This window comes from Salvelinus namaycush, chromosome 6 (assembly GCF_016432855.1).
Source record: "Salvelinus namaycush isolate Seneca chromosome 6, SaNama_1.0, whole genome shotgun sequence".
Classification (NCBI taxonomy): domain Eukaryota; kingdom Metazoa; phylum Chordata; class Actinopteri; order Salmoniformes; family Salmonidae; genus Salvelinus; species Salvelinus namaycush.
The window spans coordinates 27985047-28003517 of NC_052312.1; the positions used below are offsets into that span (position 1 = coordinate 27985047).

At 42.3% G+C, this 18471-nt stretch overlaps 1 protein-coding gene across 2 annotated transcripts in view; it reads left to right on the plus strand.

The window, feature by feature from the left end:
• The first annotated feature begins 3740 nt into the window (after positions 1-3740).
• LOC120049837 (ubiquitin carboxyl-terminal hydrolase 15-like) overlaps positions 3741-18471 on the plus strand; it is a 63776-nt gene continuing 49045 nt past the window's right edge. The window contains exons 1-7 of one of the 2 annotated variants that reach the window (XM_038996291.1): positions 3741-3852; positions 5966-6096; positions 6659-6789; positions 10674-10800; positions 12341-12486; positions 13980-14041; positions 16406-16483. In XM_038996291.1, coding sequence (XP_038852219.1) covers positions 3764-3852; positions 5966-6096; positions 6659-6789; positions 10674-10800; positions 12341-12486; positions 13980-14041; positions 16406-16483 — 764 coding nt within the window. In that variant the 5' untranslated portion in view covers positions 3741-3763. Of the gene's footprint in view, positions 3853-5965; positions 6097-6658; positions 6790-10673; positions 10801-12340; positions 12487-13979; positions 14042-16405; positions 16484-18471 lie in introns of those variants that run through there. The other variant, XM_038996290.1, reaches the window with a different exon arrangement.

An 18471-nucleotide genomic window follows, 5' to 3' on the forward strand; every position in this document is an offset into this window, starting at 1 on the left:
TTGACTGAATTAGTCACTTCAACGCTGTCACTGGGGTCTTCTTAGCAGTTTGAGTCCTTCACCCCCACTGGGAGGTAGCCATTTTTGTTTGGTACCCCTACTGGCTCCATGCCTCCCTCGCCCTTGGGGGCCAGCATCCTCTCCTGTTCTCTCTTGGTTTGGGGTAGGTCGTTAGAGAGCTGGAGGAGGATGTGAATGCGTTGCAGAGAAGATGAGAAAATTGAATAAAGCATAATGGACTGAGTAGATTGAGACAATGTTAGTAGTAATGTTGTGTATCATAGAGGAATGAAACAATGGTCATAAAAACACTGGACTGAGATAAACTTAAGGTTGCTTGCTTAACCCTAGTTCTCTGATAATATGGGTGAGACATCTAACTGTGGGGTTCACCAGAATAAGTAGCTCGAAGGACCAATTATACACAACTGTTGGACACAGACAGGTCGCGTGGCGAATGAGGGAGCCCCTGCCCTCATACTAAAGAGTCACTCGCCTGCCATCTGATCACTCTTGAATGTGACAAACTTCCTCACAAACATGCAAGTAGGGGAATGTGGTGATGTCACGCTCATAATATTTATTAGAGAACTGGGGTTACACAAGTAACCTTAAGTTCTCTTTAAATTATTTGTATCGACATCTCACTGTGGGATTTGGCCAAGTCCCATATCGCACACGCTCTCTGAAGCCAGGCAGTCTCAATATCAACCCTTAGAGGCCCCGACACCGAGGACAGTATGAGCCAATGAAGGCGCAGTGACATCTAGTTGGTAAAACCTCAAAAGTATGAGGGGATGCACAACAAGCCACATCACAAATCTCCTGAAAGGAGATGCCCTTGAACAGTGCTCAAGAGGTGGCCATATCTCTGGTGGAGTGAGCCTTTACACCCTCTAGAGGCTGTAACCCCTAGCTATTATAGGCCAAAATAATAGCATCCACAATCCAATGAGACAACCGTTGAAGAGAGGAGCCTCCCCTTGCAGGGAGGCGCCCAAGACACAAAGAGTTGGTCACTCTTGCGCAAAGCTCTTGTCCTATCCAAGTATATGCGCAACTCGCATACTAGACACAAACGGTGTAGCCGCTCCTCTTCTATAAAAAGGCGGGTGGAAAGCCACAAGCTCCAAGGGCCAACCTTGGGCATAAAAGCGGGTTTGGATAACAAGGTGACCTTGGAAAAGCCCCGGGAAAACTGCATGGATGAATTGAGAACTGACAATTCATGTAGCTCATGCACTCGCTTTTGAGGACATAAGTGCAACCAGTAAAGTGGTCTTAAAAAAGGCTGATATTTAATCTCCACGCTTTCCAACACAAAAGGCTGCTGTGAAACAGCCTTAAGCACAATAGACAAATTCCATGACAGGGCTAAAGGCTTGGGAACTGTACGTAAGGGATAGGCGCCCTTCATGAAACAACATGACAGAGGATGTTTTCCCACCGTGTTTTTGTGGAAGCCTATATGACAGGCAGAGATAGCGCCTAGATAGACCTTAACAGTTGAGAAAGCCTTCCCTTTGTCCACGTAGAAGCATAACACCTTTGATACAGAGCATTGGTAAAGTATCTGTTTTTGGTCACACCACTTCTCAAAAACCCACCATTTATTTCCATACAGTGAGCATGTAGAAGGGGAAGCCTGTCGCATCCAAATTTATCTTCTCATGGACAAAGCCCAGAGGGCCATTGCTTCCGGGTGAGGGTGGAAAACCTTATTTTTGCTTAGGTCAGCAGATCCCTGCGTAACGGGAGTTGACAAGGCTCGTTGTATTGCCTTGCCATCCCGAGGCTACCAAGATGAGGAAAAGCGTAAAGCAACGCCCTTGGCCAAGGGTGTGCAAGCGTGTTCACCCCCAGAGGTGCGTCTCCTGCAGTGTGTGTTCTTGCAACAGGGTAGAGTGGATTACCTATGTCTTCCTTGAGAGCAAACGCATTAAACTGAGTTGCTGCACAAAGGGAAGGGTTTTAGGAGCACAGATGTGCCTTTCCCCCATAGTGGTGGCCATATGTGCCTGTCAAACTCTGTTGTCCAACCGAGAGGATGCAGGCCAGAACCCAGAGTGAACTGTCGGCTGCCCCTCTCTGCCGCAGGGGGCGTACCCCTAGATCGGGCGCTCCTTCTTCCATTTGTAGGGGTAGGCCAGTAGCCACAATTCCCGGGTCTACGGGCAGAGAGAAGTTGAAGGCTTTGCCCTCCTTCGCACTTCTGCCACATGGAGGTGACAGCCGGCACAAACAGTTCCTTCGGCTCAAGAGAAGCGTAAAGGAAATCTGCTTTCTCCCTGTCAGACAGGTTGAGTCACAAAGCTCTCTCCCTTACCACGGCAAGGCTCATGACACGGCTGCATCCTTGAACGGCACCCCTGAAGGCTCGGAGGTTGGGGCCTGTGACAACACAGATCTCATCCCAAAGGTCTGGGTCAGGCTTGCAAATCGATTTGAGATTGTGCATCTCCAACATCAAATTGGCCTGGTAAACCAGTAGTAGAAACGTAACATTCAATGCCCGTACATAGTGTTGAAGACACATAGACCTTTTGGTACATATGTAACAGTTTAACTTTACCTCCATCCCCTCGCCCCGACCCGGGCGCGAACCAGGGACCCTCTGCACATATCAACAACAGTCACCCACGAAGCATCGTTACTCATCGCCCCACAAAAGCCGCGGCCCTTGCAGAGCAAGGGGAACCACTACTTCAAGGTCTCAAAGCGAGTGACGTAACCGATTGAAACGCTATTAGCGCGCACCACCGCTAACTAGCTAGCCATTTCACAGCCGTTACACATAGACGCGGAGAAGCAATGTTAACATAGCTAGCATTCGCTACGTGGGCTAGTTGCCTAGTTAGTTAGGACAAAGTTAGCCAAAGGAAGCTAGCGCTATGTTGGTCTAGCGAAGACCAAAAGTATGGCTCTCGGCCAATTAGCAATGTCTAGTCAACGCTGGCGAGAAAGCAAACTAGTAATTCTACCCTTCCAAGTAGAAAAGCCTTGCGGCGAGCTAGCCAGGTTAGCTAAGCCTTGCAACTAAGTTAACTAAGTCTCCACAGCTAGCCTTGTGATGCTAGCTACAACTGGAGACGAAGGAAGAAAATCAGTGACGCAAATTCTTACCCAACACTAAAGACGCGAGCTGATAACCCTGCGTTCGGCGACGTAACCTACAGCATTTGATTCAACCAGTGGTATGGTAAAGAAAAGGAAGCTGTACCTTACAAATTAGATGAATAGCCGTTGATGTTAGAATGTATTGTATGACCTTTGTCAATTTAACAAGATCTATCAACCGTTGGACTAATAGAAAACGTGTACATTATTTTAATTATTGAATTTTCTGTGTAACATGACTTCAAAAGACTGTACAAATAAATATGAATCTATGTTTTGAAATAAATTAAATGTGTAATATATCAGTGTATTGTACGCTATTATGATCTTAATGAGATCACTCTTCACTAGGGAAGGCTTTACAATCACTAAACAGTATTGTTCTAGTCTATTCAAGTATTTTCCTGTCTAGTCCTTCTTGGGCCAAGTACTATTCTATGGATATTGTCAGATCTATTATAAATCAGAGCAAGAATGATCTAGCAATATTCAGGGAACATGCTGTGAACCACTAGAAGTCGCGCTTTCCCCGCTATCTACTAGCCACAGTTCCAGTTCGGGTTGATGATTGGCTGAAAAGGGCTGTTTTACGTGCGTGAATGACGTTTCTCTGTCCCACCATGCAGCGGGTGATGTCTAAGGAAAGATGGCGGAAGGAGGAGCGGCTGATATGGATACTCAGAGAGGAGAAGTCGCAGCACTGCTGAAAACACAGCTACAAAAGGGAGATACTTGGTAAGAGTTTGCCGATAACTTTTTAAAGGTCTTAGGAGGGTGCAGGCTGACTCTGTCTGGGCTGTCAAAGTGCTAAACCAGCGGAGAGCGGTGTGACAGTTACCCTACCAGTTAACGTTAGCAAGTCAGTCAGACCGTTGGCTATCAAGTCTGCCAGCTAAAGCCAGCCAGTGGGTTTCGCTACATTCCACAGTTTCTAGTGACCGAGTTATTTGCCAACATGGTATTGTCTAGATACATAGGTATGTTACCAACGTAGCTAGTAAAATATATTTATTTCCCCAATGGTTTTATGATCTTACGATTCCAATTTGGCTAGCTTGATTTCAAGTGATTTGCCCGTGACGTACGCTCATCTGGCAAATCATCGAGGAGTAGTGAAAAGCACCTGTTTATATTACCTAGCCTGCCAATTAGCTAACACTCACAAACGTGCCAGTATCAAACAGTTAACTGTTGACATAATTGATGTTTAGTGACAATCAAGTGTCCCAACTAGCGCACGTTTGGCTAGCTCCCACTGTTAGCAAGCATCTGTTTTATGATAATTGTAACATTCCTTACTTTATTTAATAGGGATGCACCATTGACATTTTTGGCCGTACCGATATCCAAATATTTTCCTTGCCGCAAAAAACGATAACGGATATTTAAAATTATCGGCCTTAAGCATTCTAGTACAGTTAAATAGTTGACAAACTGACCAAAAGTTATTTTGTTGGCATTTACGTGTCCCCGTTACCAGTAAAACAATCAAAACGTATTTTTCACTTACTTGCTGTACTGTTTCGTTAAGTCTCAACCAGGATTTCATCATACATGTCAAGCAGTGAAGTTTCTTCTCTGTCTGTCCGTGGCCTCCTCCCCGGTAGGCACTGTCACTGTCTGTTTCCATCTTGTCCAGCTGTATCTAACATTTCACGTAAACCTTGTTTCTTGTCTGCATCGGAGTAGTGGTCCTTGTACCTAGCTTCGAGCATGGTGGCTACACCGTAAAGAGGCTCAAAGAGAATGCCACCGAATCGCTAATTCACAGCCCCTTGTAGAGTACTTTTACAAGTTTTAACCCCACAGTCTGTGTAGGCAGTTTTGTTGAGCAGGTGTTTCAATGCCATGACAAAGGGTATCGCGTCTGCTGCAGACGCAGTTGATTAGCCTATTTCTCAGTCAGTTCGAATGGAGCTAGTTGGTGTGTTCAAGTTTCAAACATGTTCTCAAATGCCATTGAAATGGCAGCAGTGTTATGAGAACCAACACATTCTTGAGGATGCAATACGGCTTTCCTCAGTACGAAATCCTCGTCCACCCACTGTGCTGTCAGACTCGGCATGCTCATGGGGCTGACATCGCTGGTCCAAATGTCAGTGATGCCCATAGCAAGTAGCTTAGGGATGTGCGTTTCAACAATACTGTGTAACTCCGGTAGGGCAACATCTGAAAAATAGCACCTACTTGGTAGTGTATACCAGGGCTTGAGGTGCTCGACCAGTCGATGATAGCCAACATCATCGACGACAGAGAATGGTTGATTGTCAAGTGCAATGAATTCCATTGTCTTGGCGTTAATGGATTTCGCCTTTGAGTTGTCTCGCTGAAATTTTCTTACTCTTTCAAATGACTGCTCGACTTGAACTTGTTTAGTAGTTGGAACTGTGCGCTTAGTATTTTTCTGCTTTTGTTCTGTGTAGCGCTGTATTTTTCGTGGCGTCATTACTTCATATACCTACGTTATATATGCACGTCAGCTTTGACATCGGTTTTGCACAATGGTGTTAAACTAGACATCGGGGCGTTGTTGGCATTTTTAGCTAATATCGTCCGATATGCTTACTGATATATCGTGCATCCCTATTGTTTAACGTTACTCCAAATGAATGTCAGTGAATGTTATTTAACTAATCAAAACAGATAACGTGCTAATAACCTCTGTCTTGAGTTCTTCTCTCCTCTAACAAAGATACTTTTGTAACCTGAGGCCTGTACTTTGGAGCTTCACACTTATTCTTAAAAAATAAAGTACTTATCAGATACAATCTATCACCCCAAACGTATTAGATCTAATCTAGTGTGATCTCAGATCTAAATAATCAGTGCTCTCGCTCTTTATACATAGGTACCTAGTGGACAGCCACTGGTTCAAACAGTGGAAGAAATATGTGGGCTTTGACAGCTGGGACAAATATCAGATGGGAGACCAGAATGTCTACCCTGGACCAGTGGACAACTCAGGGCTCCTTACAAGTGGTAAGATGCACCACACTGACCTCTTTGAAGCAATATTTGTCAATCTCTGCTGTGATTAGGGGAAATGGTGACATCATAACATGTTCTTTTACTCATCCCCAGTGTATCTGGACGAACCCACCACTGTTTTGTGCAGTACAGGATGTTTAGAGTGAACAAGATGTATCTTAACTAATATATCAAACTAAAGGCTGTTATACATGCAATTTCTATAGGCTAGTATGACAGAAAAAGTAGGTCTATAATTGACTCTGTAAACATCAATGAAAATAGGACAAGGGTAGCCTACCTCTGGTCTATAGAAAGCTGTCTGTTGTTTTATTGTATGAGAAACTGCCATTATGAGTAGGCTACCACCATTGAAGCAGTCCCAATTGAATGACACCATTATAACCCTTTAGTAAACCTTCTTTCACCACTAAACCTGGGTCATATTCATTATGGCAAACAAACAAAAATGAATGTCTGTTATTGGCCAGGTTTGTGTAGTCCTTCCATGTCAGTCCATTTTCTTCTGTTGGTTGCCGAACGAACATGACCCTGTTCTTTCTGTCGTGAGTAGGTGGGGATGTTCTGGCCATCAAGGAGCACCTCATTGATGAGCTGGACTACATCCTGATCCCAACAGAAGGCTGGAATAAGCTAGTGAGCTGGTATGCACTGATGGAGGGACATGAGACCATCTCACGCAAGGTAAGGATGGGTGACATTAGTGGCTAATTATGGCTGGTGTGGTCCAATATCTTGTTTTTTAAATGGTCAAATAAGTAAAATAATGTTCAGCAACTGTATGGCTGAAAGAGCTGATTGGGTACAGTGCACGTAGCGCCAGTGCCTCAGCGGTAATCAATTGAAAGAGAAGCTCAGTAAGATCACATCTCAGGTACTTTATGTGAAGTGGTGAATAGTATGAGATAAAATAATATGGTCAGTACTAGAGGTCGACCGATTAATCGTAATGGCCGATTAATTAGGACCGATTTCAAGTTTTTATAACAATCGTAAATCACTATGTTTGGACACCGATTGGCAGATAAAAAATATATAATAATAATAATGTTTTTACTACACCTTTATTTAACTAGGCAAGTCAGTTAAGAACACATTCTTATTTTCAATGGCGTCCTAGGAACGGTGGGTTAACTGCCTTGTTCAGGGGCAGAACGACAGATTTTTACCTTGTCAGCTCGGGGATTCAATCTTGCAGCCTTACAGTTAACTAGTCCAACGCTCTAACCACCTGCTTTACATTGCACTCCACGAGGAGCCTGCCTGTTACGCGAATGCAGTAAGAAGCCACGGTAAGCTGCTAGGTAGCATTAAACTTATCTTATAAAAAACAATCAAACATAATCACTAGTTAACTACACATGGTTGATGATATTACTAGTTTATCTAGCGTGTCCTGCGTTGCATATAATCGATGAGGTACGCATTCGTGAAAAAGGACTGTCGTTGCTCCAACGTGTACCTAAACATAAACATCAATGCCTTTCTTAAGGTGAAATTGTGTCACTTCTCTTGTGTTCATTGCACGCAGATTCAGGGTATATACAACAGTTTGGGCCGCCTGGCTCGTTGCGAACTAATTTGCCAGAATTTTACGTAATTATGACATAACATTGAAGGTTGTGCAATGTAACAGGAATATTTAGACTTATGGATGCCACCCGTTACATAAAATACGTAACGGTTCCGTATTTCACTGAAAGAATAAAAATTTTGTTTTCGAGATGATAGTTTCCGGATTCGACCATATTAATGACCTAAGGCTCATATTTCTGTGTGTTATTATGTTATAATTAATTCTATGATTTGATAGAGCAGTCTGACTGAGCGATGGTAGGCACCAGCAGGCTCGTAAGCATTCATTCAAACAGCACTTTCGTGCATTTTACCAGCAGCTCTTCGCAATGCTTCAAGCTTTGCGCTACTTATGACTTCAAGCCTATCAACTCCCGAGATTAGGCTGGTGTAACCAATGTGAAATGGCTAGCTAGTCAGCGGGGTGCGCGCTAATAGCATTTCAAACGTCACTCGCTCTGAGACTTGGAATAGTTCCCCTTGCTCTGCATGGGTAACGCTGCTTCGAGGGTGGCTGTTGTCGATGTGTTCCTGGTTCGAGCCCAGGTAGGAGCGAGGAGAGGGACGGAAGCTATACTGTTACACTGGCAATACTAAAGTGCCTATAAGAACATCCAATAGTCAAAGGTATATGAAATACAAATCGTATAGAGAGAAATAGTCCTATAATTCCTATAATAACTACAACCTAAAACTTCTTACCTGGGAATATTGAAGACTCATGTTAAAAGGAACAACCAGCTTTCATATGTTCTGAGCAAGGAACTTAAACGTTAGCTTTCTTACATGGCACATATTGCACTTTTACTTTCTTCCCCAACACTTTGTTTTTGCATTATTTAAACCAAATTGAACATGTCATTATTTATTTGAGGCTAAATGGATTTTATTGATGTATTATATTACGTTAAAATAAGTGTTCATTCAGTATTGTTGTAATTGTCATTATTACAAATAAATAAATAAAAATCGGCCGATTAATCGGTATCGGCTTTTTTTGGTCCTCCAATAATCGGAACCGGTATCGGCGTTGAAAAATCATAATCGGTCGACCTCTAGTCAGTACACACTTACATTTCTATGGTTGTTGTTAGGCCTGTTTGTTGATAACCTACTTGTAGCCAAAGAGCTTATTGTGGTGTGAGGAGTAATTGAGAAGTTTCACTGTGTCAAAATCTTGGCTGTTTTCTATAGGGTTGGATTGATCAATACACTTCAACACAGGTCAGATTGGGCCGATAATGAAAAAGGATAACTTTGATTTCTAGATCGATATTAAGGCCTACCCAGCTAGTAACTGAATCTCAAGCGTAAGTTATCTCAATGTTTAGGCTGTCTCTCACGGTCTTCTTCAAGAGAAACAGCTGGACTGGTCATGCGATTTTGATACAATTTAGCTACCGGTATTCCAAATATGCTAGTTATTATTTGTAGTACATGCTGTATAAGGACTTAATTGGTTTTTAAACGTAAAGTGGACCCGAGCACAGATGCTTACTGATGGAATGTTGTCCTCAGAAGATCTGTTTTTATAAAGTGTAAGTAGGTTACATTAATATTATTTAGTTGCTTTTTTATTCAGTGTGCTTTGGGTTTAAGTCTTGACAACTGACTACAAGTTAAGCCTGTAGCTCACATAAAGATTTGTTCTGCTAACGTAGGGCTATTTCTAACTGCCAGCTGGGCCTACTGTACTTCCGTGAGCCCAGACATGGCTTTCTGCATCTTCAAGTCATGTCATGGCATCATGGCTGCTGTAGTGCTTTCTCTTTCTCCCCCCATTGATCCTCCCCTTTTTGCCATGTATGTTGCTGGGTGTATCGAGTGGCCCTGTCCGTTTCTATTTTCAGAGAGCGCTCTGGATGACTTAAACACCGCTACATGGAGCGAACTACGAGACAAAACATGCAGGAGGTTTTCTTTTCTTTCTCACTTTTGGGGGTTCTTTTACTGTGTTGCCAGACGGTTGGAATTGATTTTCCGGGTTCTCCTCTTGCTGTTCCACTCAGGTTCTCTGTGTTGAGGCTATCACCTGGGGAGTGATTCTAGTGTCCTTGTTTTTTGAAATGGAGGAATGCTGGCTGAGGTCAAACTGAGAGAGCGTCAGTGGCTTTTGAAGAGTGAAGGGAGAGATGGCCTAGCCTAAGCAGAAAGGATTGAGCAGGGTAGATCTGGTCTCGTTGGTTCTTCGCCTTGCTGTTTTAGAACTTTGTAACAGTTCTGTTCTGTCAGTTTGTTTCCTGTGAGACTTGCATCTTGCCTTTTATCTCTGCATTATGTGGAACACATGGCTGGGCATTCATTTTATAAGGAGGGCGGTGGGTCGTGTCTGGTAGTGGGTGAAGCTGACCCATGCCATTGCCTGGGGCTAGGGCAGGACTGTACCCTACGGTGTGGTGTAGGGTCAGCTACCAGCGGAGGGGCTGTGTGAAATGAATAGGAATGGCCCCTTCAGCTGTCTCTACGCTCTGGGGCTATATTAAGAGTCTCTGTGACTCGCTCCTATCAAAGGAGTTAAAGTGTAGCTTTTAGTTTATACACTAACAATGCTTTCAGTGTATAGATAGGCCTATTAACTGGATAGCCAAATTCTTAGTTTGTTTCTGTTTGGTTGTTGATTTGTCCCAAATAATGAGCTTGACTAATCTAATGCCAAATTCTGTTTTCTTTATTTCTTCTTTCCTTGGTGTTGGTGAATGCTTCTCTGTTCAATGTTGAAGAGTTTTAGCAAGTTGTAAGCAATCAGCAATGCAAATCTTGCCCGTGTTGGAACAATGTCATGAGTTTAATTAATCATTCATATGCCATGTACAGCAAATGCTTTGAACAAAATGTAACTGAGTGATGCCTTTTTTCTTCTCATGCCATCTGTCAACAAGACAACTTTAACATTGTCAAGTGTTTAATTTGCGAAACAAACATTTTGTTAATATTTTATTTGATTTCTTGTGCCATCTGCCATGATGTAAGACACTATCAACATATTTCGACAGGTGGTAGAACAGGGTATCTTTGTGAAGCACTGCAAGGTGGAGGTGTACCTCACAGAACTGAAGCTGTGTGAAGACGGCAACATAGACAACCTGGTCACCAGACGCTTCAGCAAAGCAGACACGATAGGTAGGCAGACACTTATCTTCTCCCTGACAGAATGAATGGAGCAGATTATATCTTTATTTTGAAGAAACTCTGGTCTCTTCCTCATGGATAATTTCCACCCGTTTTCTACCTGCCATTATAATGTAACAGTATGCCCTTTAGCCTACGTGTTTATCTATAGCGACTTATAGTCATGTGTGCACGTATGGGTATGCCTAGTCCTGGGAATAGAACCCATGCTCTACCAACTGAGCTATAGAGTACCATTATATTGGTATAACCATTGTAAGCATTGGTATAACCATTATATTCATTGTACAGTCAACCTGACAAAAGTAGCAACTCGCTACTTCTCCCAGCCAGAGAATGAATGAATAAATCATTCCCATCCATTAGACACACCAGTCATAGTGATTGTACAAGAGCACTTCACTTCTACATGACAGAGAATTAATGAGTAATATATTTGTTTTGAAATGCACAGAAGCTCTGCTTTTTTCCTCTTCTGCTCAATTCCACAAATGTTTAACCTGACATTAGGATTGTATATTTATAACCTGATGTGTTCTGTATTTCTTAATTTGACTTGTTAATTGTATACTTTGGTTCACTGTGCCCCATTGCTCTTACTTATTTCACTGATAATATTAACATTTTTTGTTCAATTTATGCAAATCGGATGCATTGCCAAGCCTTTTAATGGTCAATTTAAACAGTGAAATCACAGGGGAAGGTCACTGATAACTCTGTTCTGTGTTTGTCAACTTCTTATGTAAACTGACTTTGCTTTTGGCTACTGCAAAATGATGCGCTCCCACAAGAACTGCCAAAACTCTACTCTAAAGCGCACACACAAGTAATCAACAATTACATGAGATGGGAGTGTTACAGCAGATTCATTAATCTGCTGCCTATTTATCAGAGCATGAGATTTATACACAATTATTCTCTGCCCTAAGTATGCAGGTGCATGAGTGTAGTTTTGTCAGTTTGTCACCTACACTGAGAATACCTGCTCTTTCCATGACAGACTGACAGACTGAATCCAAATGAAAGCTATCATCCCTTATTGATGTTAACTGTTAAATCCACTTCAATCAGAGTAGATAAAGGGGAGGAGACCGGTTACAGAATAATTTTTAAACCTTGAGACAATTGAGACATTGATTGTGTATGTATGCCATTCACAGGGTGAATGGGCAAGACAAAAGATTCAAGTGCCTTTGAACGGGATATGGTAGTAGGTGCCAGGTGCACCGTTTTGTCTCAGGAACGATGCTGAATTTTTCACAACAGTTTCCTACGTGTATCAAGAATGGTCAACCACCCAAAGGACACCCAGCCAACTTGACACAACTGTGGGAGGCATTGGTGTCAACATGGGGCAGCATGTAAAACACTTTCGACACCTTGTAGATTCCATGCCCTGACAAATTGAGGCTGTTCTGAGGGCAAAAAGGGGGTGCAACTCAATATTATGGTGTTCATAATTTTTTAAAATAATCAGTATGTGTATTGTTGCTTATTTGTTACCTTTGTCATATAACCTCCTGTGATGCAGACACCATTGAGAAGGAGATGCGTAAACTGTTCAGTATCCCAGACGAGAAAGAGACCAGGTTGTGGAACAAGTACATGAGCAACACGTTCGAGCCTCTGAACAAACCGGACAGCACTATACAGGATGCAGGACTCTACCAAGGACAGGTATGAAATAACCCTTGGATACCAGGCTATTGATACCTTAATGTCTCTATTTCCTGTCATCGCAGCAGTTAAATAGGGTCTAGATTAATCCAGACCATGCAAACTGACAAGGAAATTCTCTATGCTCTTGTTTACGAGGAATGGCGCCGGAGGGAATGGCTGCTGTTTTACGGGCTGCTAACCAATTGTGCTAGTTTTTTATTTTATTTTTTACTTTAGTATATTTCTTAATTCTATTTTCTTAACTGCGTTTAAGTAAGTAAGCATTTCACGCTAAGGTCAACACCTGTTGTATTCGGCGTATGTGACAAAATTAGATTTCATTATAGTAGGTTCTGGATTTTTCCTGGTCAGGTGAGTTCACATGCTTGGTGAAAATTCAAGGGCCATAATAATAGTATACGTCAGTCTTCAGATGTGAAGCCTAGTATTAATTGTCACTTGTTTGTCTGTTTAACGAGCTCAAATTTCAGCTTCATGGTTTTGTACATACTGAACAAAAATATCAACGTAACAATTTAAATTATTTTACTGAGTTACTGTTCATATGAGGAAATCCGTCAATTTTGAAAAATACATTTGGGCCTAATCTATGGATTTCACATGACTGGGAATACAGCTATGCATCTTTTGGTCACAGATACCTTCAAAGAAATGGGCCTCAGGATCTCATCACGGTATTTCTGTGCATTCAAATTGCCTTCATTGAAATGTAGTTGTTCATTGTCCATAATGTATTTCGCTTTATCAGCTCTGATTAATAAAGTAGCATGAAAAAGGACTTTTCTGCTGCTTCCCTCACTCAGATCGAACCTGGCCTGGATCCCACCAGGTCAATATGGAATGGGTCTAGTTGTCCTCGGGTTCGTTCGGGAACAGGTCTCTCTATATTAAAAAAAATATATTTATCCATATCGGGTACGGGTGGGAAAGCCCCAGGTCCATTTTGGAATGTGAAGACCTCTACCACACACTCCTAGCCTCGCCCCCTGTCACTCAAGCAGCACAGTTCTTCCTCCTCGCTGGTAGATTCACTAAGTTTGCATGCTGTTCTATTAGATCAAATTCAGTCAACAGATTGTTCTTGTTTGGAACAGTGTTGAATTTCACTTTGCTTCTTAACATCAAATCATTTTATTTATATGATTCCAACAGTTCACCCAAGTCTTTGATCTGTATCGTGAGTGCAATCGCAATATTTGGTAAAACAAAAAGGCTATTAGATTGTTTTGCCCATAGTGTGCAGCCCTGCTAGAAGTAGATGCCGTTAACAGATTGGGAAATACAGCACTGAGAGTAGATGCAATTGTACAAAATATTTGGAAATACTAAAAGACAAGTGTTTCCATAGTACTCTTTTATGTGTGTTGCTGTAGATACATTTATGGGACCGTAGGCCAATCTGACGAAGGAAGTTGGTTAACATAGCGGCGTATGTATTATGTTGCCATATATTTATGTGTATTATGTTTCTATTTCTGATGTCCATGCAGGTCCTGGTAATAGAGCAGAAGAATGAGGATGGATCGTGGCCTAGAGGTTCTTCTGCACCAAAGTGAGTGTGTCTGGTTGGGTCCATAACCTTGGGTTATGTGAGTGAGGAGCTAGACTTCCGATTTAGATATGACTCTCACTTGGGATGGAAAGACACTGGTTCTTCTGAGGCAGAGCTTTCTCTATCCTGGTCTGTTCTGCTAAGTTTGTTGTATACATTTTATGTTCAACCTAGCAGACCCTTACGATTATTTGAGCTACTATTTTACTACCGTCTTTGAATTTCAACTCCCTATCATATATTTGCCTCTATCCTATTTGCTTGGCTTTAGTTGCTGACATCTCTTTAACCCAGGGGTTTTCAAACGTTTCTTTCCCAGGCAAACCGGCGACATAGGAACCCCAAAAATATGTTAGCAAAAAAAATAATGTCTTGTCTCATCAGGTGAATGATAATGGCAGGTAGAAGTAATCAACTTTTTAAACTGAATAAATTTAGTAAACAGTTTTACTTTGACCTCCCCATAGTTCATTGTCTGAGTTTACCCTTCCTCTTCCAGTCTATTAGCTAGAAAGGTATCTTGGCGCCGTAGAGAAAATGTTGCTGTTCAAAGCATGTTTTCTGCAATTCTACAGATTTTTCCATTTTAGGTGTGAATTTAGCAGTTAATAACATTTCCAACTATTCTATGTAGTTTGGCATGGAGCTGAGACAATTTTGCCATTTTTAAAACACATTTCTTGCAATTCTATGCATTTTGCCATGGCTAAGGCTTTGTTCCTCTGCTCAAAGATTATAACAAAATAAATGGGCATGTGCCCTGAATGCCTGGTTTTCTGAATTTTCGATCTCCCTGACAGTCCAGCTTGTTAGTTCTCAAAGTTGGTATTATTTAAAAATACATATAGTTCAAAATCTTTTCTGCATGATTTTTATCTGGTTTTGGTTGTTTAAGTTGACACAAACTGTTTCTCAATCCCTAAACCTACCACTTAGATGGCCTCCCTAAGAATATCCTATACACAACAACCCTTGTGATTAGTTCCAATTACTATAATTTCCTCCATTTTGTTAAAGGGATAGTTTGAGATTTTGGCAATGATCCCTTTATCTACTTCCCCAGAATTGGAGGAACAGCTAGCATGCTAACTGTTCCTGTAGACTTCGTCATTGAGCTAACGCTAGTTAGCATTGGCTCGTGAAACTTCCTTTAACATCTGGGGAAATTGCAGAGCGCCAAATTCAAAATACAGAAATAGTCAAATTAAACATTCATAAAAATAGAAGTGTTGAACATCGGCTTAAAGATGAACTTCTTGTTAATCCAGCCGCTGTGTCAGATTTCAAAAAGGCTTTACGGCGAAAGCATACCATGCGATTATCTGAGGACAGTGCCCAGCTTACAAAAGCATACAAACATTTTACAACCAAGCAAAGGAATTACAAAAGTCAGAAATAGCAATAAAATGAATCACTTACCTATGATCTTCATATGTTTGCAGTCACAAGAGTCCATGTTACACAATAAATGTTTCTTTTGTTCTATAAAGTCCCTCTTTATGTCCCAAAAACTCAGTTTTGTTGGCGCGTTTTGTTCAGTAATCCACTGGCTCAAAGGCGGTCACGACATGCAGACGAATACATCCTAATATTTCGACAAATTTGACCGGTACTATGTCAAACGATGTTTCTATTTAATCCTCAGGTTGTCTATTGTCTAAATAATCGATAATATTTCAACCGGACAATAGCGTCTTCAATAGCGCACCCTCCGTTCTTTTTCCTTTCTATCGGTCACGCGTGCAAAGGAGCTCTGCTTCATTCTGCATGCCACTTACAAAATGGTCTCATTCTTCCTCGTTTTTCAGAATACAAGCCTGAAACAATGTCAAGACTGCTGACATCTAGTGGAAGCCATAGGAACTGCAATTTGGGTCCTATCCAAATACATACTGTATAGGCATTCAATAGAAAAGTACCCACATAAAAAATATCCCACTTCCTGGATGGATTTCCCTCAGGTTTTCACCTGCCGTATCAGTTCTGTTATACTCAGACATTATTTTAACAGTTTTGGAAACTTTAGTGTTTTCTATCCAATACTGCCATGCATATGCATATCCTAGCTTCTGGGCCTGAGCAGTTTACATTGGGCACCTCATTCATTCAAAATACTGCCCCCTACCCAAGAGATGTTAACTAACTTCATACTGGACGCAGAGACATAGAAATGGTATCCACGATGGTATTCTGTTGCAGCTTGCGATATTCATAAATATCGCAGACCCCCTACAGTACCTGGAACCCAGTTTGAAAACCCCTGGTTTGACCTATTTCCATTTTTCAATTAACGACCACCTCTCAAAAGCCTCTGAGAGCCATTATCCTTTCTCTCTAATTTATGATATTCCTTATATTTTGAAGGTCATCTGGTGCTTCCAATCTGTCTGCTTTGCCAAAGATCTCCCCTTCATCTCTCACAAACAATCATAACAGCAGGAAGTAAGGACTAGTGAGCATAGAGAGGGTTGTTTTATTGACTGACGGCTGGGGCACATAGGGCCATAGAGGGACGCTACGGTGTTCTGTAAACTCTGAAGACGTCGAGTTTTGAACATCAGCCATCTTGGCTCCAAAGGTTCTATCTAGGCAAAGAGTGCAAATTAGAATGTTATTGATTTTAATGGAATGTTTGGTGCCAATATGGAGGCTAGTTTGTGGAACTCTGTACATCTCTGGGTTTAGGCTTGAGGTGGTTATGCGGTGATTTGCAGTTGCCTGCATGGTTTATGGTTTTCATCTGTCGTTTCACTTTTCACAGCAGTGTTCTCCATCATAGGACTGAGAGCTTCTGCGTATTAAACAGTGTTTGAATGTCATCTCAGATTAATTCATATTCTATTGATGGAATTATGAGTTGATAAAATTCTAACTCTCTTAACTAACAATTTAAGGAGAGTCATTTTGTGTAGGTGGTTCGTGAGAATCAAAAGTTGCTGTGAAACTTTTGCAACCCATAAACTCTTGAGACCTAGGTTGTTCACCACTGGTGTGGATTGTTGTCCCTGTCCAGTAGTTGAACTATAGCCTAGTAGTAGAGGAATGTCTTATTTTCCACTGTAGTTGTGAAGCATTGCATGCTGGAGTGGGTGTAATATCAGTGTCACTGTCAACACTGTAGGTTATTCTCACTGAAGGCTTGTGTGGGGATATAGGCTACCTGCAATTTTCTTTTACCCAGCGTCTGAGTGAGAAATAAGGGCACACTTCTGAGAGATTAATGTAAACTTGGCAAAAAAAGAAATGTCCCTTTTTCAGGACCCTGTCTTTCAAAGATAATTCGTAAAAATACAAAACTTCACAGACCTTCATTGTAAAGGGTTTAAACACTGTTTCCCATGCTTGTTCAATTACCCATATACAATTAATGAACATGTACCTGTGGAACGGTCGTTAAGACACTAACAGCTTACAGACGGTAGGCAATTAAGGTCACAGTTATGAAAACATAGGACACTAAAGAGTCATTTCTACTGACTCTGAAAAACACCAAAAGAAAGATGCCCAGGGTCCTTGCTCATCTGTGTGAACGTGCCTTAGACATGCTGCAAGGCGGCATGAGGACTGCAGATGTGGCCAGGGCAATAAATTGCAATGTCCGTACTGTGAGACGCCTAACACAGCGCTACAGGGAGCTGATCGTTCTACGGACAGCTGATCGTCCTCGCAGTGGCAGACCACATGTAACAACACCTGCACAGGATCGGTACATCCAAACATCACACCTGCGGGACAGGTACAGGATGGCAACAACAACTGCCCGAGTTACACCAGGAACGCACAATCCCTCCATCAGTGCTCAGACTGTCCGCAATAGGCTGAGAGAGGCTGGACTGAGGGCTTGTAGACCTGTTGTAAGGCAGGTCTTCACCAGACATCACTGGCAATAACGTTGCCTTTGGGCACAAACCCACCGTCGCTGGACCGGACAGGACTAGCAAAAAATGCTCTTCATTGATGAGTCGCGGTTTTGTCTCACCAGGGGTGATGGTTGGATTCGCGTTTATCTTCGAAGGAATGAGCGTTACACCGAGGCTTGTACTCTGGAGCAGGATCAAGGTGGAGGGTCCGTCATGGTCTGGGGTGGTGTCACAGCATCATCGGACTGAACTTGTCATTGCAGGCAATCTCAAAGCTGTGCGTTACAGGGAAGACATCCTCCTCCCTCATGTGGTACCCTTCCTGCAGGCTCATCCTGACATGACCCTCCAGCATGACAATGCCACCAGCCATACTACACGTTCTGTGCGTGATTTCCTGCAAGACAGGAATGTCAGCGTTCTGCCATGGCCAGCCAAGAGCCCGGATCTCAATCCCATTGACCCATTGAGCACGTCTGGGACCTGTTGGATCGAAGGGTGAGGGCTAGGGCCATTCCCCCCAAAAATGTCCAGGAATTTGCAGGTGCCCTGGTGGAAGAGTGAGGCAAA